This window comes from Cupressus sempervirens, chromosome 1 (assembly GCF_028749045.1).
Source record: "Cupressus sempervirens isolate cs-2001-9-10 chromosome 1, ASM2874904v1, whole genome shotgun sequence".
Classification (NCBI taxonomy): Eukaryota; Viridiplantae; Streptophyta; class Pinopsida; order Cupressales; family Cupressaceae; genus Cupressus; species Cupressus sempervirens.
The window spans coordinates 557,912,766-557,938,427 of NC_143118.1; the positions used below are offsets into that span (position 1 = coordinate 557,912,766).

General features: G+C 36.7%; 1 protein-coding gene across 1 annotated transcript in view; it reads right to left on the reverse strand.

The window, feature by feature from the left end:
* The window catches only part of PA200 (proteasome activating protein 200), a 290,511-nt gene that overhangs the window by 61,501 nt on the left and 203,348 nt on the right, over positions 1 to 25,662 (reverse strand). Inside the window, exons 28-31 of the mRNA XM_089830694.1 lie at positions 8,421 to 8,678; positions 8,216 to 8,311; positions 1,582 to 1,760; positions 751 to 832 (exon numbers count right to left, since the gene is read on the reverse strand). Coding sequence (XP_089686820.1) covers positions 751 to 832; positions 1,582 to 1,760; positions 8,216 to 8,311; positions 8,421 to 8,678 — 615 coding nt within the window. The remainder of the gene's footprint in view (positions 1 to 750; positions 833 to 1,581; positions 1,761 to 8,215; positions 8,312 to 8,420; positions 8,679 to 25,662) is intronic.

Here is a 25,662-nt window from a genome sequence, read left to right on the forward strand (position 1 = left end):
TTGTATGAATGTACCAAAAACATACTCAAACCCCCTACAAAAATCTATGCCATACCAGTGTTTTGTACTCACGTACCCATACCCATTCCCAATCCTGATTTGACAACTTAGACTAAAACAGAGTAAAAGTAAGCAACTACTAGACATTGGGATTGTATGGCTGCAACAATAATGGAGTGCCTCATAGTTGGAACCAATCAAACTAACTCAACTTTACTACAATAATAAGTGTGTTTTGAAGTTAGGGAAGAAACCAACATAGCATTGCCAGACCAAACAAATCAAGTTTCATCATCACTAAATTCAACAGCTAATTAATCGTGAGAAAACCTTTCATTAGCATGCAACTAGGTAAAAGAAAATATTATTACACAAAATAGTTTTTTTCAATTTCATTGTGTTATTCTTGGGGCAGAACAGCAATCTTCGTTGTAGTATTTAGTTTTTTAATGCATTTCTGGTCGTAGTATCTTCTGCAGAAAAGCACCAACGGTAGGCTATCAAATGAAGTCAGAAACTCACATTCAGATGATTCTGATAGTTCATTTTTTTCTAGGATGACACTGCTCATTTCCCCTAAATAGTATACGGTTACGCTATACACCTAAGTTCATCTTGATAATACAAGAAATATTGGCATGGAATCCAAGAATTCATAAAAGGTAAAGTCTAACAGTGGCTGCATTATTGATTTGCAAAAGATCACATGATGAAAAAATATTGAATGAATTTTGTAAGATATGAACTCACCTCTACTTGCTCGTCTGTGAGAAGCTTTTGCAGTTGATTCCACACATGCTCAGTTTCAAAGCTTGACAAAAGGAATATATGTCTGCTCAAAAATTCATTGCAGAAGAACTCTTCTATTTAGAGGGATGACATAAACTTACAAAAGGAAAAGTCTTAAAATTTAGCTTATATCAATTGCATATAAAACTCATAAAGATGAATGCATACGATCCTCTCAAGTAGCACGTATGTTTGGGATCATCAAAACCTGTTGTTATATTGATGCTGCCAATATACATGTTTATTGGCATTAATATTTCAACTGAAGTATGGCTGAAGATGTTTTTCATTCTTCAATATCTTCCTCCTATTGCAACATGGTTTTCCTACCTAATTTCTGACATTATTATACTTGTAAACAAATAGAAGAAACTCTTATGAATAAACCATTACTCCACATTCAGAACAAATATTGTCTTCCCCTCCATAACTAAAATTGGTATTAATTCCCATCAACTATAAAGCATCAAAGTTTTGTAATATTTACACTTGACACTTATTGTACAAGGAAAAGCTTCTACTCTCTAGTAAGAAAGATCACCAGGAAAATGGATTCTTAACGATGCAACAAAAATTGTCCTGCAGAGCGATGTAACTACAGTAGAACAAAACTTGAGTGTGCATATACATCTACTCTGATGGTATGGTCAATCTCTCGCAAATAGTATTAGCTAATAGCTGGCCATTCCATCTATAGACACTTAACAGGAGAAAATCCCTAGTACTGCCTCTATATAATAATTCAAATTTTTCTATATTTTAAGATGGATAGGAAAGGAACAAGTTACAAACCTATACATGAAGGACTGCAGAAACATTAATGTTGCAATTCTAGTATGCCAACTACTGTCATTACTTGCAGATATAAGCACAGAGATAGCTGATGACACATATGGCTGAGGAACTATGTGCCATTTTAAAAGCTCCATAGCTGCTCTTGCTAAATTGGAAAGCTCCTTATGCAAAGTCTCCTGTTAATCATTGGAATGTAAAATAAAGTCGTAGGAAATTAATAAGGATATTAAGAAGCTACAGAATATAAAGAGTAATAAAAGATCAAAAGAATGACCTAAATCCTGATATTAACCATCTAATCATCAGGAGAGGCCATTTTAAATATAAGTAGCTCTATTGTCCAACCTATTAGTACTAATTATTGTATGCCGTCTTTATGCATTGAACAATGATACAGTGAATGGAAACAAATGTGCACTCTTTGGGTTAAAGAGAAACTTAAGAATATTACTTGAGTGCAAAACTGAATGAGAAGATTCTATCCAATTGATCAATGTACTTTATGATCTAATCAACTAAAATGTTAAAATATGTTCAGAAACATTTCGATATATAAACCATATCAAAGTGACATAATTCTTATCATTGAAAAACATCAGGAGACAACAAGGTATACATTAGTTTGCTATTGATTCCACATTACCAGATTACAGCAAAAGAAATAATAACAGGAACTGAACACAGTTAATACTGATAAATGTATCTTTTCTTAAAGGTTTGGTATTATTTAATTTTTCAATACAGGGAAGGCTAAAATCATCATAACTTCCCTGACACATAATTGCTTTCCCAAAGATTAAACTTCTGGTTATTGGTTACAGTGTACACAACCATCAACAACTGAGCAAATGAATTTACATCACTACCAAATGCTGATAAAACATAACAATTCAACTACAACAAAAATCTATTAAATTGAACTTCATTTTAAGAAAATCAGAAGTCTCTTCTAACAATATTCATAAGAAAAAATTAACTCAGCTACAAGAGGTTATATCTTGGGGACTAGAAGATGTCCCTGCAGCTTCAAGAAGTGGCAAACCAGAAGACTCAATATGGACAACCATGAGTTTCTTCGGTTCTATGTATAGATGTACACTTAATTTCACTATTGAGAATTCTTGGCTTCTACAAGTTCACATTGCTACAAATGCCTAACCACTTTTGCTGGCTCGTAAACTTTTCTCTTTGCCTCTGCCAACTCTCTGTCAGCAATCCCCCGTTTTCCTTCAACCTCAATAACCTACTTTTCTTATGCCAGGGTGAGTTGGGTCTGCTGGTACACTTGCCTTGAAAATGGGCCTGTTAATACAAGAACACATGCTTCAACCCCAAAAGGCATTCTCACTTTTCACCTCTATTTTGTGTTGCTTAGACATAGACGACTACAGGAGATATTGGTATAAAAAAAATGTGTTCAATAATTGCTAATTTAATACCTTTTGTATTGGAGAAGTGACCTAAGGAACAGATAGAAGGCAGCCATTGCTTCACATGTTTATGAAAAGTCTTCCCCTGGCCATCCTTAACCAACTACAGTTCTAGTGAATCCCTGATAGAAGCCGTCTTTTAGAAATCTCTGTACATATGATGCCTCTAAAATATATTGATAGATATGAGATGGTTCACCCACAATATCTAAAGGACTTACAACCTCATAAATGCCTTACAAAGCTTGGACCATAGGCCCCGTGATGCTAAAAAATTGAATCAACGTCCCATATGAATAATCCTAATCAAAGGGTACAAAAGTCAAGAAGACCCATTCTCCAATATGTGAACTCATAGGATATACAGTTCAATTGGTACTCTAGAGGTATAGGTTCCATCTCTAGAATGATAAGCATGTTTAAACCAGATTAACTAATTCGACAAGCTCGTTTAACTAGTTCTCAATGTGTTTCCCACCATTACTTATAGCCAAAGGAGTCTCTATAATAGACTAAGTGCCTAATGTAGAAGCAATAATCGAGATCCTCATGTGCTGTTTTTTGTCTTCCTGAGCCTCACTATCAAGGCCTTAACCCCCTTCCTAATATATTGTTGCTAGCCTGACAGCATGCTTCTTTGTTTTCCCTAGCCCACCAGCTCCCTCGGCTGTCTAACAATGGAATGACAGAGATATAATCACTGTAACACCAATGGCCAACTACATTCATAAGTGTAATCCAAACTAGATTCTCCTTGAATGGTTGCCTAAAAATATACAACATATAAGAGCTCAATTATGTGTGTCATATTAAAGCTTCTCTATAACTATGAACAATAAAATGTAACTCAGATTATTGTTGAGATATCACACAAATGTAATGTCCCCTTCTTGCACGTGAGCAATTGTTTAGCCATTGGCTTATTTTCAAAAGTTGTCTTGTAAGATAATTGGCATTGAAAAAGGGAGATTTGAGTAAATAATTAAGTTATCAAAAGTTAATTTTCAATGTTTTAATTGATAGCCTACATTTAATTATTTTAAAAGGTTGTTTTCGATATGCAAATATAATGTTGCTAAGCTCAAGGTCATGAAATGTGGTCATATGGAAACTTATGTTATTTATTAAGCAAAAATATTCTTTCAGAAAAAATGAACATTTTTTCAAAAAAAAACAACATAAAACTTTTTTTTCACAGAAAAAGCAATGAAAACAACAAAACAAAAAGCATATTAGAAAGGGCAAAAGGGCACATTTTAGGAAACAAAATGAAAAAGAAAAAGTAATTTTTTTCAAAAAGCAACAGAAAAAATCTATAAAAGGAGGTTGGGTCTGGAAAAGAAGGGTTACTGTGGTATTTTCATTATCTAATTTCTCTGATCAAGAACTTTTTGTTTCTTGAGGAAGGAAACCCCCTTGAGTAGTTGTTTCCGGAATGAAGAATGGTTCAAGATAGTTCATCCAAGTCCAACACACAATAACAAAATCAGTGAGAAAAATGGTGACTCCCCTGGCAAGTCTGAATGTGGAAAACAAGTTCGAAGATCTTGCGAAGCATTGCAAGACATGCAAAACATTTGTATATAGAGCATCCAAGAAGACAAACACTATTGGCTAAGAGCATTTCTAGCAATGCCATAGGGTGTAACTATACACCGGTTCATGAAACTTAAAGCAGAAACAACAGCCTCCTGTGACACATTGAAGAAAGCATGAGGCAGAAATCAAATTGCTGCAAGATGACTATGAGATTGTGCCAAAGATCAGTTATCCCAAACAAGAAAAACACTAGAACATACAATCTTAGAATCATCGGCTCAAAGAACTATCAATGAAGTTTGAAAACTAACCAACCATTAGGCCAATGAAGCATTGGTTCATCAGGGGCTGATTCTCTCATTGCACAGAAAGGTGAAAGTAGCACCTTCATCCTCGTACACCAATGCTTACAATTGGGTGACAAACATTGAGAATGAAAATAAAACATCATCTCAAGGTGGTGCAGGAGCACCCACAAAGTACTCAATAGGATGGTTTAGGCATTCATAGGAGTTGTCTTTTGATGTACTAAGGTCCCTTGGACCATTCCCAAATACTGTTCAATCACTTTGTAAGGCTTCCTAGCCAAGTTGCTTCTTGTATCCAATCAGGACATAGTTGATCAAACTACGGACAAAGGCTCCAAAATTGTGGAAATGGAGTGTTTTATATGTTTTCCATATTTGTAAGCCTAACTTGGTATATTGGCAAAGTTTTAGGGACCTAGGAGGTCACCATGTTAATAAATGACAAAAGTTATCAAATGTCGCAAAAAGTTTGTCCATGTAATCAAGGAGTTAGGAGATATTGTCCAAATTTGCACTAGATAGGGCTAATTGGGCTAGTAGGCCTAATAGGGACTCATTGAAGGATCTGACCAAAATGGTGTTTTGGGGTTGAGTAAATGAGTGAATCTTGTTGCATACAAGTAGTACGCAAGATCTCAATTAGATTCAATGGCCTGCACAACCATTGTTCCAAAGTTGTGGTATAAAACCTATGTTGTGGTTTTGGTGTACATGGGGTTTACATAGGGTTTTAGTGAGTAAATGTCATCTTTGTCATTCGATGGATTTGGGAAGAGTTTTGTAAGATGTCTGTGAGCCCTAAAGGGATAAAAGGAAGTCAAGTATCCATGTCAAAGCCTTGTATGAAGGTGGGTGTCTCTATTGTGCAAGAAGTCTAGAGGAGGTTTGGATATTTGGTTGGGCCTTTTGAGGATGACAATTCTTCATTGTCCTTGAGTCATTCAATCAAGGAGTAAGGTAAACCTATAGGTTGTTTGTGGGACTATTAAGTACCTCTGCATCAAAATGAAAGAAATTTACCGACAAGTGTAAGAGTATGATGATCCAAACCTTAAGGTGGGACATGATGTGGATGATGAAAAAACTAAAGGTTGAAAGAAAATATTCAAAAGAAACCAAAATAACTATGGTGTGCCAACTATCAAGTAGGTCGCACTAAAACTAAATACCCAAAAAAAATTGTTTTGTGACATGTTAAGTAATGTAACATTCCATCAAGGAGTGCTCATACAACCTAAAAACAAGAAGCACACAAGTGCTCTTCACTCTGGGAAAATCAAACCTTCTAACTACACCTCCCAAACCACAAAATAATATTTATAATGGATCTTTTGTTGGGTCGTAAGTGTTTTTCGTCTTCCAATACTTATAAGCATCAGTTGGTCGACAGTTGTGTTTCTCTTCACAACCATTGGGTCTGCTAAATAGATTTTACGTCATCAAGTAAAGTAGTATATTCTAGTTGAATCAGCTTCGATTCCTAATTAACCATCTCTAGTCTTCGTGTAATAATTTTGTGTGCAAAAATAAAAATACATTTTACTCTTGTATTTGGTATGCACTATCAACTCTCTATTGTTAAATCACGTTATTTTTATCAGAAAGAGCAATAAACATTTGGCATCAATTCAGATTTCAGTGATTCATGCCCCAGAATTCCAATAATGGCGAGAACAAGACACAATATGGTCAAGAACATAAGATCACGCAATCTTTAAGGATCATTGAACAAAGACAAATGAGAAGATTACGAGAAATGTTGGAGGAAAACACAAAAAGACAACTCCCCTGTCGAAGCCCTTCCAAAGAACATAATCAAGATCAAATGTCAACACTAGCTTCTATAGACAAGGTAAGTTAGAAGACGGTGTCACACTCTTCCAAAGAGTTGTATGATAGTAATCTTTGGGGCATTGAAATTTGTCACCGAAGGAGAAAAGTCAAGCCAAGGGTGTATAAAAGAAAATTTGAGGGCAAAACAAGTGCATGGAAGTATGAGGCCAAGGGAAGAGTTGAGGGTTCCTACATAGCCAAGAGTATGAGAGAAATACTGGAAAATTTGAATCAAGATTCCCAAAGCAAGAAGATTGTAAGTGCTAGGTTTGCAGCGGGATAAAACCATGGCAAGCCTTCGTGGTTTAAAGTAAATATTGCCCAAGTTTAGAAGCAATCGATTGGAGGATCCATTAGGAACTATAAGTCTTGTGAAATACGCCAAACAGAAAATGTGCTAGATAACAAAACAATTTTCTTATATGATCTTTCCTAGCTGCCTTTCAAGGAGTAGCAACTGACTCGTATACATAAAATGACCAGGCCTCCATTAATACATGGTAAAGATTAAAGCAAGACTTCAAAGAAGAGTTCAAATAGCTTCTTGGTGATAATGAAATAGTAATAGAAATTCTCAACACAAAACAAAGTAAACACAAAACTTTATGAGTAATCCTTGACTTGAAGAATTGTAAGTAAAATTGGAAACAAAAATGGCTGATGGTCGCAAAAAGCTGAGAAGGTTTCCTTTCATCTTCCCATTCAAAAGCTTCAATTGAAAACAGTATTACCATATCCAATATCTCTTTGCGGCTATCTCTTATCACCTAGATATCCACTGATAAATGATCTCCCTAAAAAAGATGGACAATGTTTGAAAACTTTAATTCAGCCTGGAATTGTCCCCAGACAATCTGGCATACAGGCATTTCCATGCGTTCATTTTGATGCTCTCTCAACAAAATTTAAACAAAATGCATAATAACCAGATATAATTTCTTCTACTTAACAAATGAAAATAAAAGGTGCACCCCTTGTGAGAAAGAATTATATGTATTAGAAAAAAGAGCATTCATGCAACTGCTTAAATAAGGAACTTACAAAATCTAGACTCATGCAATGGAAAAAAAGAGCATTCTTCCCACTGCTACAATTAGTATACATTCAAAAACATAGACTCCTAATGAGCCTTCTATTCTTCACATGCTATATTAGACTTTCAACAACTATTTTGTCTTTAAAAACATGGAGAGACGAAACAATATCGTCTGATTCAAACGGGATGATAAAAAATGCATAAGTAACTATTATCTACAACTCAGCATATTTCAACACAGCCAATAATTTCTTAACATGAAATTAATACAAAAAGCAAGAGATCATACAATTGATTCTTAAATATATTATCTAGAATTAGAAAGAACATGTGAGTTTGAACTCTCAGAAATAGGAAACCATTTTCTTATCCTGTACAAGAAAAACCACAAATATACATGAGGATTAACCAAATTAATGATTGGCATATTATTACCATATGCAAACAATGCTCAAAACACATCATTACTACTAAATGGTCAATACCTGTAAGGCAACAACAGGATAGAGAAGACCAACAATTATGTCTGTCAAAACTGAAGCCCGTCCAGACTTTAAAGATGATATTACAAAGTAGAATACCTGCCAATAACATAACAAGAATTGAATTAATCTGAGCGATTCTAATGCAGATGTACTATAATCTAGCATTTCCCTTTTTTTGTTAGATATATTATCCACTAATACTCACCGTTTCCATCCATTTTACATGCTCTTGTTCCTCAGTATCACCTTTATAATTCTCGTCATCAGAAGACAACAGCTGTCCTTCAGGGACATTTGATTTACTGGCATTATGAATCTTCTTTGCATATAAACCAGCTCTTTCCACAATGAGTGCACTCCAATTAAGTCTTGTCATCAGACTGGATGGCTGCTCTCTATATGTTGAATTGAGGCGAAGGTTTGAGCACAAAATGCTAAGAAGAATGCCAATAGATTCACGTACCTGTTAAATCCAGAACAGTATTAGAACTACAGTATAACATATTTACTTTAGCAACAATAACAATCAGATATATATTGAATGGTCTGATAAACAGATAAAATATGACTCTTAAGTTGTATCTTTGAAAATCAAAAGCTAACTTAAATCTACTGTTAAAAAAAATAAAATTGAGTTTATGTAAAAGCCATGCTATAACTCCATCTGAATCAAGTCAGAGAGTTGCCTAAACTTTCAATGAGATTGACATAAAGCTGGGGGTATAATACAACCATACACCATAATTCTAACAGATTGGTTACCTTGAGGAGTCAAAATCATCTACAAAAATATCAACTCCAATACCAACGACAAGATATGATTTTATACAACGCGTTGGAGCCAATAAAGACAAGAAAATAGCTGGGGTTTATTTAAATATATCAAAATAAATAGCATACATTCTTTCATATCAAATCACATTTGCACTGTAACTACTTTCAAATGCGTAACTATATCCCAACTTATCCACAGCACTTTCTTTCAAATGAACATTCATGTGTTCAAAGAGATTTCCAGAAACAAATGGACAGTTCAATGCATCATAAATGGGTGCAACATTTACTTCTATATCTGATAAATTAAATACGTGAAGTAATAATAAATATGACAATGTATACCAGGAACAGCAGTAAAATATATCTTTATTCACCAATGAAGTTAGTACAGAAGAAGACCAGAGATGATCAGCCAATGATCAGAGTTCATCCCACAATATCATACTCCATTCCATAAAGAAACACATTATATTCAGAAGACCCAACAGTTGTCAAAGACGAACACAACCATCAACCAACACTTACAACTACTAGAGAATTACAAACACCTTAATATGACTACAAAAAATAATGATAGACATTGTACACTGCCTACAAATGCAAACAAAAATAAGAACATATAAAAACACCCACTTGCATCCAATAGCACATTTTCCTCTGACCAGCTCAGCCAACTCCAACACATGATTTTTCATGAAAATCATAACCAGTCTAGATTGCAGACTTTACTCAGGTTTACCTTTCACAATTGCGCACTGTTGTGGTTCAGGCATATTGAAAAGGTCAGAAGAGATAACAAAATGAACACACTCATCTCAACCAAATAACTGATTCCCCCACATTCGGATTGAGCATTAAGGCCAATCTCCTAAATACTGAATAATACCACTTTAGTCTTCATTGTTGTATTACCCAAATAACTACTGCTGAAGATGTAATGATTGATATATAGCATTAAATAATAATGTAAAAGAAATATTGGCCAAAGGTTGATGCAGTGCTGACTATGATAGGAAACAAGAACTATAGACTTCACTTTTAAAAGGTTGTAAGTAGTTCTGGTGATCACTTACAACTTACTAATTTAAGTTGCAATGAAACAAATATTCTATTACTTTTGCATCAAAATCCAAACTAACTATGACTTCAACGGTGAAAAAATCAATGTATCTATATCCCTTAGATTGTTCACTACAACCAACAACAAAAATATCAAGCTTCTAATATAATTTTCTATCAAGAATAAACACATATGCGGCTTGTTGACCTGGTTTTTCACATCCAAAATTGTTGCATTTCACAGTGAAAATCCAGTTGATTCATTAAATCTAGGGGTCATGTGTTTAAAACTTGTTTGCCCTAGATAAAAGCCTCAAATTTCATGAAACCCTTAATTTCATGTGCCCTAGGTTTTAAATAAATAAGGTTGTATTGGTTCATTTGAAAATACGCGGGAAGTTTTGCCCTTAGAAAATCTTTTCTTTAAATTTTCCGTGTATATCTTTTGAAAATACTTTCCCGAAAATCTTTTACCTTAGCCTTTACTTTAACCATGGTTTTAACCTTAAGTTGACTCGCCAATGTTTCTTCAAAAATGTTTTTTTAACCTTGGTGTGGTCTATCTTGTCAAACCTTCATGATCGTTGATCTTGATAAGATCAACGGTAGGCGCTTTTCCACATCATGAAAGTGCTCAAGCTTTAGAGAAAGCAAGGAAGCGAAAACATGAAACCTGTCCCCATGGGTCCTGGCTAGCCCTTTTGAAGTACCATGTGATAGAGTAACCTTCATGATCGTCGATCTTGAGGAGATCGATGGTGAGCGCTTTCCTGCATTATGGAGATGAACGAACTTTACAGAATACGGGGAAGTGCTTTGTTGACACGTGGAATTGCTGAGGTCACTACTCTTGTGGGCCGCAAAGTTTGAAAGGTGTCTAGATAGCTGGAAGAATGTCAACACAATTGGCAGATTAGCTTCGTTTCATTGGGTACGGTTGATGACTAGGTTTTCCATGAAGACAATCTTGTGGAACCTTCGATCTTGAGAAGGTCGACGGTAGGCGCTTTCCCGCTTTATAAAGATGCTCGACCTTTAGAGAATGCAGGAAAGTGAATATGTGACATGTAGCACAGGTGATGTCATTTACTTTATGGGCCACAAAAGGTAGACTTGTAAAAACAGCTCAAAATTGTCAGAGTGTTGTTAGGACATGGTGGAAATTTGGCCTTACTTCATTTGATGAAGTTGGTAACTAGACTAAAGTAAAAAGGATTTGTTGCACTGTCAATCATCTGAGGATCGGCAGTGAGAGCTTTCCCGCTTTATGAAGATGCTCGAGTTTTAGAGAAACCGGGTAAGCACCTTGATGACATGTGGCCATGTTGGGTCAATTATTCCGACGGTTGCCAGGTAATGCTTAGATGGAATGTATGCCAAATGTTTTATGCTCATTTGCCAAAGAATTGTGTGTATGATGAGTTGGAGGCTGAATGTTACACGGGCCCGAAATATTAAAGGCAAGTGCAGTAACAACTAAGGTTTTTAATGATCGTCAATCGTTTGGAGATCAACAATCGGTGCTTTCCCGCAATTTGAAGCTGCTCGAACTTTATGGAATGCGGGGAAGCGAGTTTTTGACGCATGGCCAGTTTCACAAAAGGGTAACGCAGTCATTTGGTTTTAAAGCTAAATCGTCCACTTTATGAAGATCAACAGCTGGATTTTAAATTCCGTGGCATGACATGAAATATGACTATTGGGACATTAATTTTGATCAATGTTGTTTCATGTGAGACTAAATTTGCAATAAAGCTTCCGATTTTTCATTATTGAACACTAAGGTTGCAGAATTCTCACAGAGCGAAGATATCCAAAGCTAAAGGTGCATTTTCTGAGGGTTTTGAGTTGCTACTAATGATTTTTCAGAGAAATAAGCAGGAAAATCGGTGAGTGTTTGAATTGTTGGTTAATTGAGAAAATATACTCACAGTAAGATAATTGTTCAATATGCCTCCACAAAGGGATTTCTTAGGGAAAGTAGATTACCTAAAACGGGCTATGCATGATGATTTTTTAGAGCAAATGCCACAATCCATAAATGGATTTTCTAGGGGAAAAGAATTCATACCAAAGAACCCTTGGTTATTGAACCCATGGGTTTTCTTTGATGATGACTTACTTGCAATAATGTCAAAGAAGTATGATCCAATAACCAAGATAGTGAAGAATCATTCTGGTGACAATCTTTTTAGGGTTTCACTAGAATTGATCAGGGAGGTTTCCAAGTTAAACCCTAACCATGTAATGCATGAGAAAATAGATATGGAAGATCTGTAGGCTAGGTATGAGGCTCAGAAGGTATATCAAAGGAATGGGCCATTGCAAGAACATTTTGTCAAGATAGGACAACTACCCTTGGTTAAACCAAATACTCCAGAGCCATTGTTGAGAAAATATTTCAATCCCAGAGCACAAGCACTGTATTTCTCTCTCTACAAGATATTTGGAATGGATGAACAAGATCACATCCCAGGTTCTATTGTTTTCATCATTGCTCAAACACTTCAGTATGGTATGAGTTCTATTTTCAATTTTGCTACTCTCTTGGCAGAAGAGATTCATACTGGATTAATGGGTCTATCTAAGGCTAAAGTTGATAAGCCTTTCTGCTGGTACTCCATGTTAATGTACACATGTTTGTACAAGGGACTTACCTTTTCCTCTAAAGAAATGAAATTGGAATTGGAAAGAGATGGAGAAAAGCTCCCTGTCCAATTGTGGAGTGCAGACATGACATGGGAGGTGACTAATGCTAGCTTTGTCAGATTTGATAGGTACTTTGCCTCCAGGCTCAGAATGTTACTAATTGGGGATAGTCCCAAAATACCTACATCACTATTTGAGCTGAGCAAACCAAAGGATCATGCAAAAGGATTGAAGGTAAGTCACAATTGGGGAGATATCATCCCATATGCAGTGTCCACTATATTTAGAGTTTATGGTTTTCTTGGAAAACCACGTGTTACCCTATCAAGTGCCTTTGAAGGTGGGAATTGCAGAGCTCTTGTGGTAGATAGGATTAGTGGAAGAAAGAGAATTGTTGAAAAAATCCAAAGGTACTTTCTTTCCCCAAATTACTATTGTGCATAATTTTGTTTTTGTCAAAAAGGGATGGAGGCACTTAGAAAAGTTTCTAGACAAATATCAGATGGCCCAATCCCATTCTCGCTTTATAGACACAGAGGGTTTTTATGAAATATTCAGAGAAAGAACAAAAGCCAAAGCCCAGAAGCACCTTGTATATTTTCTTGAAGATATAGTTAGGAATAAGTCTTCATTACAGGAACAAGAGGTTTGGAAAGAAAAATGGAAAGTGTATAGCAAGGCTCTGGATTTTATAAATGCTTTTGAGCCAAATTATGATCCCCTTGCTGATAGAAAATACTGGGGTGCAAAGATAGATATGCTTATGGATAATTTTGTTGGGTTCATGCAAACTTTGAATGAGAAGGAGATTTGACCCAAACATATCCAAGCAAGGCCACTGAGGTAGAAAATAGGTTGGCTAATAGATTAATTATAAACCCGGGCTAGTATACATTACAAAGAAAAGCTGGGTATGTAGTAGCAAAGAGTGTACAACCCGTACGTCTTTACAACTTTCTGAAAGCCCGCCTGTTGCACATGCTCCCAACAAATAAAAATCAGAACAGGGATCTTCTAATTGTCCCTAAGAGAACAATTGAAACAAATGAGAGGAGAAAAAAATATTATTTTAACTACTGCAGATATATGAGTGCCTGAGGAACCTCCTATGCCAACATTAGCTCTCACTATGGGGGACTTCAGAGGTAAAGAAATAGATCCTATAGTTGCACAGGTAGCTAACAAAGTCATTTCATATTCGGTCAAAATATCGGCTAAATTCATTGATGATGAGAGTTTTGTGAAATCAAGAGCATTTGCTCAATTTTTGTGGAGAAAAAGCATAAACAATTTTGAGGAGAAATGCAAAAAGCTTAAAATAGAGCAACCTGGCAGGCAGGACTCTAAAATCAAGGAGGTCAAGGCCAATTTTATTGAGGAATTTGCGCAAATAACTCCTAAAGGGGGAAGGCAATTGCTAAAGGATTGAGGGGTCTTAATATTACCTGAATGGGATATTGCAAATGCTATGATTTTTGACACTATGAGGAAATCAAAAGACACCTAGTTCAAAACTGAGGAAGAAGTCTAACAGGCCCATAAGGGGCTAAAATACAGTGCTGACCATCAAGCCCTAGTAATATGGTCTATTCAGAAAAAAGACAAGGCTAGGATTCAAGAGGTTTCAAACTCTGAACATACAGGCAGCCTCATGGTTTACAAGCTAGACAAGGTGGACAATGATAAAGTTGCCAGGATGACCAAAGAAATGGCAGATTTTCGAATGGTAGTTGCTGCCAAGTACAAGAACAAATTGTTGGAGTTAAATGATAAATTTGAAAAGCTACTAGAGGCATATGGGGAAAGAGGGATTAGAATACATCAAATGGAAAAGATGATAGACTCAAATGGAGAAACAATTGGGGAAGAGGAAAATAGGAGAAGAATCCAATCAGCCAAGGATTACTTATCCTCCTCATCCTCCAATTGAACCTTTCAAGTCAACTCCCCTTGTAGAAATACCAGCTACCCCACAAGGACTCCAAGCATACACAGCTGAAGAGCTTGAAGAAGAAAGGGCTAAAATCTAGTCATTACATGTGGAGCTGGGTGTCCAATATGAAGATAAATTAAGAGATTTCATTATGTATCTAGTAGACAAGGTAGAATGGAATGTATTTTATGATAAATTGTCAAAACTAATGGATACATGGAATGAGTTAAAAGGTAATGAGGACACCTTGAAGCCAACTGTCAAAAAATGGAACAGTAGGGACAATGATGTAGCAATTTTATGTTGTTCAGTCCTTGGTCTTTCTTGTGAGCAAATAGAAAAGACTTTTGACATGACTAATGGCCTCTCTGATTTTGATACAAGAGAGTTGCATTGCAGAGGAGGATTGATAATTATTTTTCTAGGTATCTTAGTGAAAGTTTTGAGTTTTTCCCTCATGCACTCAAGGTTGTGGATAATTTGAAAACTAAAGAAGAAACGGCCAAGGAGCTGGATGAATAAATGTTCATCGGACTGAATAATGTCATAAATGAAAAGAGGCACATATGGTTTGCCAAAACAACTGAAGAAGTTGTTTAGGTTCAGGTATTTTTTAATTCTTTTAAAAAGGATTTTGTTCAAATTGAGAAGTTGGGATAAGAAATCTTGAGCAAGCAACAAGAAATTTTGAATTTTAACTGGCCAAATGATTCACTTTTCATCAAGTGGATAGCGGATCTTGCTCAAGCCAATCAGTTAATTTCTAAGGAAACTGATGAAGATGGTGTAGATCCAAATGAATTACAAATAATTGAGGCATCGGCTCCAAAAGAAGAGAGAGCAACAACTAAGTGCAGTTACAAATATGGAAATTCAAACTAAAAACTTAACACAAAGGCAACCATTTGTAACTATTGATTTGATAGTCCAGCTTGATGATCTGAAGGAAGAGCCACGAGTCACAATCAGTTTGCACGTAGCAAAACCTGATGCGAATCAACTGGTCCCACAGCCAGAACAAGAGCAACTGCATCCAGGTCAATCATCGCATGAAGTCTCTCATCAACAAATGGTCCCACAACAAGAAGATTCATGATGTAGACATTCTATTGCAAGAAAGTAAGAGAGCACATTTTTGTCTTATTATGACAGTGACTTTTTGTAATATCTTTCTATCTTAAGGACAGCTGTCATTCTTCTCTAAGCCTAAAGCTTGTTGCATCTCATGCTTATAAATAAGATCCCAAGGCTAGACAAAGAGTCTGAACTTTTGTGTAATTTTTTGTTGTATGGTAGTCTTGCACTCGGTCCAGAGTTTTGGTGTCAACTTTTGTGATGTATTTTTCTCTGCAAATCTGAAAATACATTGACATTGAAAGATCATGTTGTCTTGTCTTGAGTTATAAATGAGTTTACATCAGTACTGTATGGTTTTCAAAGGAAATTAATACAAAGGGAAAGTTCTGCCACATCTGTTTACTCTAAATTCTATCTCCATTGTTGTGTACTAGTTATCTTGAGATTGTATGAGCAAGGTTTATGCAGTTTAATGCAGGTAGGAAACGTTGTGTATCAATTTGTTGTTGCTTTTAATTCAAGAAATTGAGTAAAAGCTCCACTAAATTGATAGGATTTCTAGCTACACAGAAAGGATATTCATAAGAAGGTTAATTTCTGATATAATTGATTGTAAGGCAATTAATTAGGTCAAAATTGTTGGGTAGACTCGGAATGCCAATGGATAGGGCACTAATCATTTATTCAGTTACATGTTGAAGAAATCATAAAGTTGCATGAAGTAAAACATTAAAAAAATCAAATCAATCTTTACTTTATTGTATGAAGAGTTAAACTGTTGGTCAACACTTATTTACAATAATCCCTTGTATGTCATTTTTAGCTAATGTTGTCAAGGATTATTTGTGAAGTATAGAAGAATTGTGACCATTTTCTATTGAAGAGGGATAGAGATGCAATAGAAAATGATGTTAATGAGCATATGTTGAAATCAAGACCCATAAACCAGTTATATGTCCATATATCCCTAAGGTGCACCTGCCTTGGTTTTGTAGAACCTAAAGAGTAGAGAATCCCTGTGATTCTGTTGAAGTTGGGTCTAGATCTAAAGCTTTCTTAGTTGATTATAGGAGGTTGGTAACCCTTAGACCAAATTTCATCTCCAGACCTCTAGTATCAAGTATTTTGTTGCTCGGTAGTTTTGAAACACCAACAGAAAAAAAAAAAAAAAAAAAGTGTTACTTTACTTTTGAGCTGCTACTAGGATAGTTAAGGTGTGATAACCTACAAGATATTCCATTAACTAATGTTCAAGAATAATCCCATGTTTACTACATCACATTACAATTTGTATGATAGTTTACTATTGTACATCATCAACCAAGCTATCTCCATCATAGTTTTGTCTCCCTTCGATTGGGCTTCAATTCAAAGAGTCTAGATCCTCATGCTCCAGTGTATCCTCATGTGTCATAGATGCACTCCCTACAATATCATTTTGGCTGAGTTTGGTGCCCATCCCTTCAAGCTAGGCACCATCTTTGTTCTGGTTTGGTTTATTCATTGCTTACAAGGCTTTGTTGACTCTTCAGACAACCACAACAGATACTCCCACTTATCATACTGCTCCTCGGCAAAGGTCCCTAAGTTTGGCCCTACTAGCAAGGCCCGTCATTGGTTCGCTCAAGCTTCTACACTTCTTGATTCAATTGGGATCTTGATTGACTGCCTTACCCTATTTCAATTTTCCTTGGAAGCCCGAGATTACCTACTTCCTTTCTGCCAGGATCTAAACGGGCTCATCAGTGCTAATATTTACAAACAATACGACATCATGACTTCAACTAACACTCTCGGGGGTCTTTGGCCAAAGATGGCCTTCTACACTAAGCACTATATGGATTTCATGATGGGATCATCGTTCCTCCTTAGTACCTCACTCGTCACTGGACCCATGCTCTTCTAATCTCCTTGGGCTCTTTTAGGATTGGCTCGCACTAGCTCGGCAATTAGACGGATCATCAGATTGTCAGGGAGGATAGGATTTTTCGCCTTTGAGGTGGAGACTGAGACTCACATTGTTTTTCATTATTCTTCTTACTATGAGATCTAGGGAAGGTTCTACTACCTATTTAGAGAGTGTAGGAGCCTTTCCTCCTTCAGATACACCGACCAGCAGTGCCTAGCACTTTACCTGCAAGAAGCCTTGTGGCCCCGCGTGCATATTCTCAAGTCCCAGTGCCCCCAGCATCAAGGGTGTGACCAACGCATTACCTCCTCCTTCACTCTGATGTCTCTTTCCTATAGGACAAAGAAGTCGCTCAGTCTTCACTCTACTTCTCAATGCCACACTAGTTCTATGAGGCCTCATTGTGGTTGCACTCAGCACACTCAAAAGCTCCATCCTACATTCAATGGTTCTTTTGAGACGGTCCAAGACTTGTATTTTTTAGCATACTCACAAGGCATCTTGATTATGCATTCTTTAGTTGAAGGATCATAATTAATGACTGTTTCAATTCCATAAACATTACTATCATGCTTATTTTAATCATAGCAAAGCGTCCTCTAACAACATAATCTTTTGTGTCTTGTAGCCACTTCATATACCACTGCTATAATGGATAGTAATAATCCAAAAAAATATTAAAAATATCCTCAAGATTGATTGATAGGATCTTATAGGGATACCCCAACATGTTGGACAAAACATAAATACTTCTTTCCTCTCCAAAAACCCAAGTTTATCTTGTAAAATATCTAGACATTCTATCATTTGTTTAGTAGGTTTGCATAACTTGGAATTGAAAAGGTGCGAATATCTCCAACTACATCACCTGCAGCTAGCCTTGTAGAACTTTGGTTCAAAGAAACCATTGGAAAGATGCGTACCATCTCCCTTAATGCTGACATAGCACTCTACAAACCAGACTTACGCAGTACAAAATTTCCAGTATCCATAGTCTATAAGATGTAATTTGTCACTTTGCAATCATTAGTGACACTAACTGGACAGGTGAATGATATGATATGATATGATAGATTTTAATGACGTCCATGAGGCTAAAGTAGCCTATGGGACCTACACGATCACCCCCCCAAAGGCAAGAGCGAAACTAATCTAGCTGCAAAGTTTTGGTTAACTTGTCTCTCCTCTGAAGTTTGATAATCAGAGCTGCAATTCGCTTCACTTGATCTTCCTCAAATAAGTAGTTGAAATCCCTGTTCTACAATATCTCTGTATAACCAGATCTGATGTCGTTGTATGCTAGGCAATCCTTGACAAAGTGTTGCTCCATTTCTATTGCTCCCATATTACAGAATAGACACGTTCTGTCTGCCCACTCTTCCTTTGGAACTTGCCATCTACCAGTTTCACATTGCAGCCAGTGTGAACTAGTTTTGAGTTGTGCCATCAGCATTTTTACTTTCCAATTAATAAGTCCTCTTATATAGGCCTTTTCATCATGACTAGAAATGGGGTTAAATTCTTTAATGTAATAAGATTTTTTCTGCCCTATGTGTCTTGTCCATAAAATATTGCGAAATTTTTCCATGACAAACTTCTTTATTTCTTTAATGCTATCCAAGCAAGTATGGATGTTGATATCCCATTTTCGCATCCATTTGTCATTTTGCTTCATCCATGTGCTTTTTCGCCTAACAAGTTTTTCCTCTACGACTAGCTTGGGCCAGCGATGTGTTTCTAGACCTTGGGTTTTCTTTAAATAGCTTAGCATCCGAACCAATGCGACGGCTTCTAACGGAAAGGAACCCACCGCCGCCAATAAGATCTCTGCAGTCTTGACTTTAAGATTGCATGTGATTAAGTGTTTTTGAATTCTTTCTACCTGTCGCCATTTCTGTTCAGACATACTACCACCCCACACTTCACATCCATATAGAATAACCGGAGTAACTAGCAAACCAAAAAGGGTTTTCATGGTCATCTAATCCCATAATTTTGCGTTCCTACAACTGTTTTGTAAAGAATATACTTCTAGACGCCTTGGATCCTTCTTGATCTACATGTATCCCAATTGAGTTTGTCATGAAAATCTATGCCCAAGCATTTGTACTCCTCCACAATCTCAAGAGGGTTACCCTCAAACAGAAACTCGTCCTATATACCCCTATTCTTCTTCAGCAAGAAGATCATAACTTTAGTTTTGCTAGTGTTCAATTGCATTCCCACTTCATGGCAAAAACTTTCTAGTGCTTTCAAGTGTTCTTTCAAACCTTCAGCCATTCTAGCAAGTATTATGAGATTGTCTGCATATAAGAGCAATCTTATCACAAAATGGGCCAGCTCTACCCCCTCACCATTGGTCTTGTCTATCCATTCTTCTAACTTGTCAATATAGAGCCCGAATAATGTTGGAGATAGCGAACACCCTTGCTTAACCCCAATGTTGCTGCCAAAATCCTTTGATAGCCCTTCCATCGTTCTGATTTTAGCGTTGGCTTGCTCATACAATTTGTGAAAAACAGACCTAAGTTCTTTAGGAACTTCCAACTCTTCCATTTTGTCCCAAAGTTTGTTATGTGACACTGTGTCAAATGCTTTTTTAAAGTCCACAAAACAAAAGAAAGCCTCGGCCCCCTGAGTGTCCCAAACTTTATCAAGTATCTGAGAGTGATGCTATGATCTATAGCAGAGTGTTTCAGTCTAAAGCCTGCTTGCCCTTTTGCTCTTTTGCCTTCTATTTCAACCCATTTGCTGATTTTTTGCTCTACCATGCTGCCAAAAAACTTTCTAAAGAGTGGATTGATCATGATGGTTCGGTAATTAGAAGGGTTGTTTATATCTCTGCTTTTGTGGAGTGGGATCACCACACTTGTTGTCCAATTTATAGGGAAGCCTTCTCTATTGACACTGTTGAAAATCTTAGTGATGTGTGGTGTCTGGGTTTCAGCACTCCATTTTAAGTATTCAACTTATAGTCCATCTATATCTTGCGCTTTACTAGCAGCTAACCTCCTTATGCCTTGAATAATATCCTTCTGGCTGAATAACTCACCTGTAGTCTTGGTTACCATGGTTCTATGTTCTCCTAAATCACACTCGTAGATGGTCTTGGCATATTCCAGCCATTTGGTTCCTATGTTGTTGTTCTCTATCTATGTTTTTCTCTGTCGAAGCTCTTTCCAAAACTTTATGGGGTTGCTTTTACCAAGATTAATCAACTCGATTCTTCTCATGTTCAATTACTCCTCTTTCTTGTTTTTAATCAACTGATCATATTCCTTTCTACTTTCTCTGTTCATGTTCTTTTTCCAATTCCTTTTTGCCATTTTGCACTCCTCATCAAACCACGGATTGGCTGGAAAATTGTTCTTGGATTCTCTTGTGGCCTTAGATCTTTTACACTCCTCCAAGGCTTTAATGATAGTAAGAACAAGATTATCCTTGTCCATGGAATGTTTATCAGACTTCAGATGCTTTCCCTAAACCCAGGACAGCCACAACAGAGAGTCTCAAAAAATATTATGGTTTTCTTGTGTCATTAAAACTTTGTTGGTCGAAATCATCTTCCTCTTTTGTAAAGGTTTTGAGACAATATGTTCATCTTTAAAGTGAGTGGCTACCCTTATCAAGATGGGGGTATGGTCAGATTTTAGCTCCATGGGGCAATCCTCTATCTCAAAGTTAATTATCTTTGTGACATCGTCTTGCGAGCATATGACATAATCTACAAAACTTTTCCCATTGTGCCTTTTGCATGTGATTCCACCTGATTTAGGCCACTTTTCCATACCATTGCATATGACCATGTTATATATGCAGCATAAGCCTAGTAATTCAGCCCCAAAGTGATTAACCTTTCCCATGCTATCCTGTGATGATCTTTCCCATTTTTGTGTCCCTTCTTCTATTAGCCAAACTGGGTCTCTGCTTTCTTTGTAACTCTCCTTAAGATTGAGAGTTTGGTTGTTTGTTGTTCTAGCATTGAAATCACCTATTATCATTATTTCCCCTAGAGAACTAAAGGCTGCTATGTCTTTTTTGAGTGCAGCAAATGGGTCTTCTCGATCCAGTCTATGTTTTTTATGCGTTTTTGAGCCTTTTGGGCTGAAGTAGCAGACAGCCACCATTGTAGAAATCTGATTCTCTGTTATTTATATCCATATATGCTGCCTGTTTACATCTTCTTTCTCCAAGTTTATAAATCTGCTCCAAGTTTCTTTAATTAGAACAGTGATGCCTCTATGCCCCTTACCATTTTCTATCTTCTCATTCCAGAGTGATATCTTCATATACCCCTTAAAATCTAGAACCCTACATCCATCATCTTCTTTCTCCAAGTTTATAAATCTGCTCCGAGTTTCTTTAATTAGAACGGTGATGCCTCTATGCCCCTTACCATATTCTATCTTCTCATTCCACAGTGATATCTTCATATACCCCTCAAAATCTGGAACCCTACATCCATCATGTTCATGAGTCTCGATAAGCATAATGATGTCATTATCTTTAGCTATCGGCCCTAACACAAGTCCTCTTCTCCAAGGATAACCTCTATAGTTCCAACTGACTATAGTTATATGTTCCTGGGTAGGCCCGAGTTCCTATTTATTGTGTGTGATTTTTTTGCTGATTTGGGCTTTGCCATTTTGTAGTCATGCCCATTTGTCGTTTTCTCTTGTTGTTTTCACTTTTTCCCATTCATTCCTTCTTTCTTCCTACTAAGTTAAGGTGAGGTCATCATCAAGATATATGTGTGTGCCTCTGAGAAATTTCCTATTACTTAAGATGTTTTTGTCCCCTGTATTCCTCACTGTCGCTCTAACATGTCTGTCCTTGCCTCCTCCTATCCATTTTCCGATTCTTTATGCTTGTATGGTTGTTCCATGCCAGTCTAATTGGTCTTTAAAGAAGTCTTTAACTAGATCTGTTGTGTTTTCCTATTCTCCATAGTCTCATAACCCTTTGATGATGATATTTGCTACTTTCTCACTTCTTTCTTTTTCCTCTCTAATCTACCTCCGAACTTGTTTTTCTATGTTGTCAATAGAAGTGTTTGTTGGCACCTTTACTATGTTAGCCCATGATCTAACTTCTTCAATTTGCTCTTTGAGTTGATTCCCTTTTATTTCCATATTGGCCATGGCATCTTGTATATTTCACTTGCGGGTTTTTGTCTCCTTCCTTAGCCCCTCCTCCCGCAATACTTGTTGTTGTCCTCTTTTCCCCTACTTCTTTCCTTAACAATATTAATTCATACTCTCATTTTTCCATATTAAATTGCAAGTTTTGAATTTGTTCTCTAAGTGACTTGACCTCCATTGCTAGTTTCCAGTTATCTTCGATGACTCTTTTCATTGTGATAATCTCTATTTGGCTCCTCTCTTCAAGTGCCCACACCCTCTCCTTCATAGCTACCAAGTCGTTCACAAAGATGTCCGAGTACCACGCCATGGGTGTCCTCGTGGGGTTGTAATTATTTGACAGCCCATCCTCCACTGTGTCCATTGCCTCAGAATTATCTATCTTCCCTTTACCTTTGATATCATTAAACTACTTAACTGTTTGAGAGATTTCAGTCCACCTCAAACTTTGTTCCCCCACCTTTGTACTCTCTGCAACGTGTGGTATCAGTTTTGGAAATAAAGCTGCGAGATTCCCTCTTGCATATTTAATCCTTCGTATCTTTCTCCGTCTAATTATTCTTTTATACTGTTTGGCATTCATATAAATGTAGTTTCCTCCTGTAGGTGGTCCACTAACTTGTGGAAAGCTCAAAATGTTTATGGGTAGATTGCGATTTATTCCTTCAAGATTGAACAGACTCGTGTTCAGTTGGGGGTCCTGGAAGAATGAGGAAGCTCCCTTGATTCCACTTGATGATGTTGTTTTGTATTAAACTATCCCCATGTGTCAGAACTGTGCATTTGTTACTAGAGATGTCGTTGTGTTCAGTAGCCTCCCCCAAACTTGCTTGTTCTACTATTATCGGTGCACTGACCATCTGATTCCCTGCCACACTATTACTGTCAGATCCTATGTTGTGCCCGGTGAACCCATCTAGTTCTGACTGTGCCTCCCTTATCTTTGGTTGATTGATCGATGAGACTTGTGCAAGTATCTTCTGATCAATCTGAAACCCTACTAGTGCTTCTATGATTCCCCTGTTTATTCCTTCCATGAGAACCATGTCGTTATCACTGGTGTCTTATTATAGATTCTTTATGGTTTTTGCATTTTGTTTAGTTAGTGACACACATTTTAGGGTAGAAGTTTTGTGCATGCTCACGTATGATATGGAATCGACAAAGCAATTTTGGGAAAGCAATGTGTAAGAAAGTGATTGTTGAGTGGGGCACTTGGACTTACCGGTTGATATCTCAATGCCAGCAAAATAAAAGGGCTTTGTTACTCGTGATGCCCTAATGCTTTTTGTCAGCTTTCTTTTTCCTGATGCCCTGTTGCTGTCTGTGGGTCCGACCCGGTTTCCTGTTGCTTTCCGGTTCCCTTTGTCTTCCTACGGTGTTGTCTCCTACAGCTTCCTTGCAGTTTCCTACAGCTTCCTTCCTTCCTTCCTGCGGAATCAAAACCTGTAACCCATATTTGGTTTTCAATAACATGCAAATATCCTAATACATCTTCCATTGCCAAACTTGGAAGGAGAATTCTAGTAAGATTTTCACGTATTGTCATGGCAATCACTTGCTTTTGTGAATAACCTACATTTCCAAATGCATTTCCACTAAGGCACTCAATTAGAAGGAAAACATCACGAATTAAATGTGGTATATTTGAAGCAATATGTGAGTGCCATGTAGTATCCATCCCTTCAACATCTAAATATTTTTAATAATTCCTAAACTATCAAGTATTTCTTGAATTCAAATAGCTAGTAAGAATTTTCTGAATACAATCAAAATGCCTAGGATTTGTATCCTTGAATTGAGGGATATGTAGACCTAAAAAAATCACTGAGTGCAGGCATCAAACTGGTTTCCTTCTTTCAGATTTTTCTGATTATGAGTTTTAATTTCTTGAAGCATATTGTTTGAATATAACTTATAAATAGAGCTTATCCCCTTAGCATGGTATTTGGGACTCTGAAATTTAGAGTTCCATCAGTGGATCTTCCTGAGGGCATATGCTCCTTGTGAGCGTAGCGTGATCTTAGTTATCTCTAGAGAAGCAAACCAGATATCCATGCTTAACCTGATATCCCAGCCCCCCAGAAGTGAAAACTGATCCTTTCTTCTGTCAAACACCAAATAATGATCATGCAATAACTCATTCCTTCTGATCATGGTATGCTTTTCCTTCATCGCTTTCTTAGGACCAGAATTTACCCTTTCCTTATCAATCAGAGTGTTTGAAAAGAAACAAATCTCGTAATCTTTTTGCCCCAACATCTGATCCATTGTTGTCTTAAATGCATCACCTTTATAGACAATACTTATTGGTTTTGCTTCATCAATTTGATCTTTGATATTTGACTTATGTTTTTCCGTTGACAAGTTATCAGGTGCATTGTGGTTCTTGCTGAATGTAGCATTCTTATGCATTTGATCAGTCATATCAATATCTAGATCAATTTACTCTATTTGGATATCATCTTCCACACAATTTGCTCCATCCCTGCTCTCCAGAAAATGCTTCCCCTTACAAAAAGATTTTGAAGATGACTCACATTCTGGAAATATTACTTCTCTTTTATCATGAGTTTAATCAAATGGGACACTCAGATAACTTTCAGAACTATTCTTCAACAGGTTCTCCTCATTATGCCTATCTGATTCCATCTCATCTTTACATGTTGGATACAACTCCTGCTCATAGGATAAACTAATGCATATCTCGCTTGAATGCACTTCCCCATACATATCATGAGTTTCATCATCTTCAAAATTGTCACTAGGCCTGCTATCGTCATCATGATGTTGATGGACTTGATTGCATAGAAAATCCTCTTCAAACAATAGATTTGAGAACATAGAGAACTCAAACATATCTTCTTCTACTTCCTCTTCAAATAATGGATTCAGGAACATA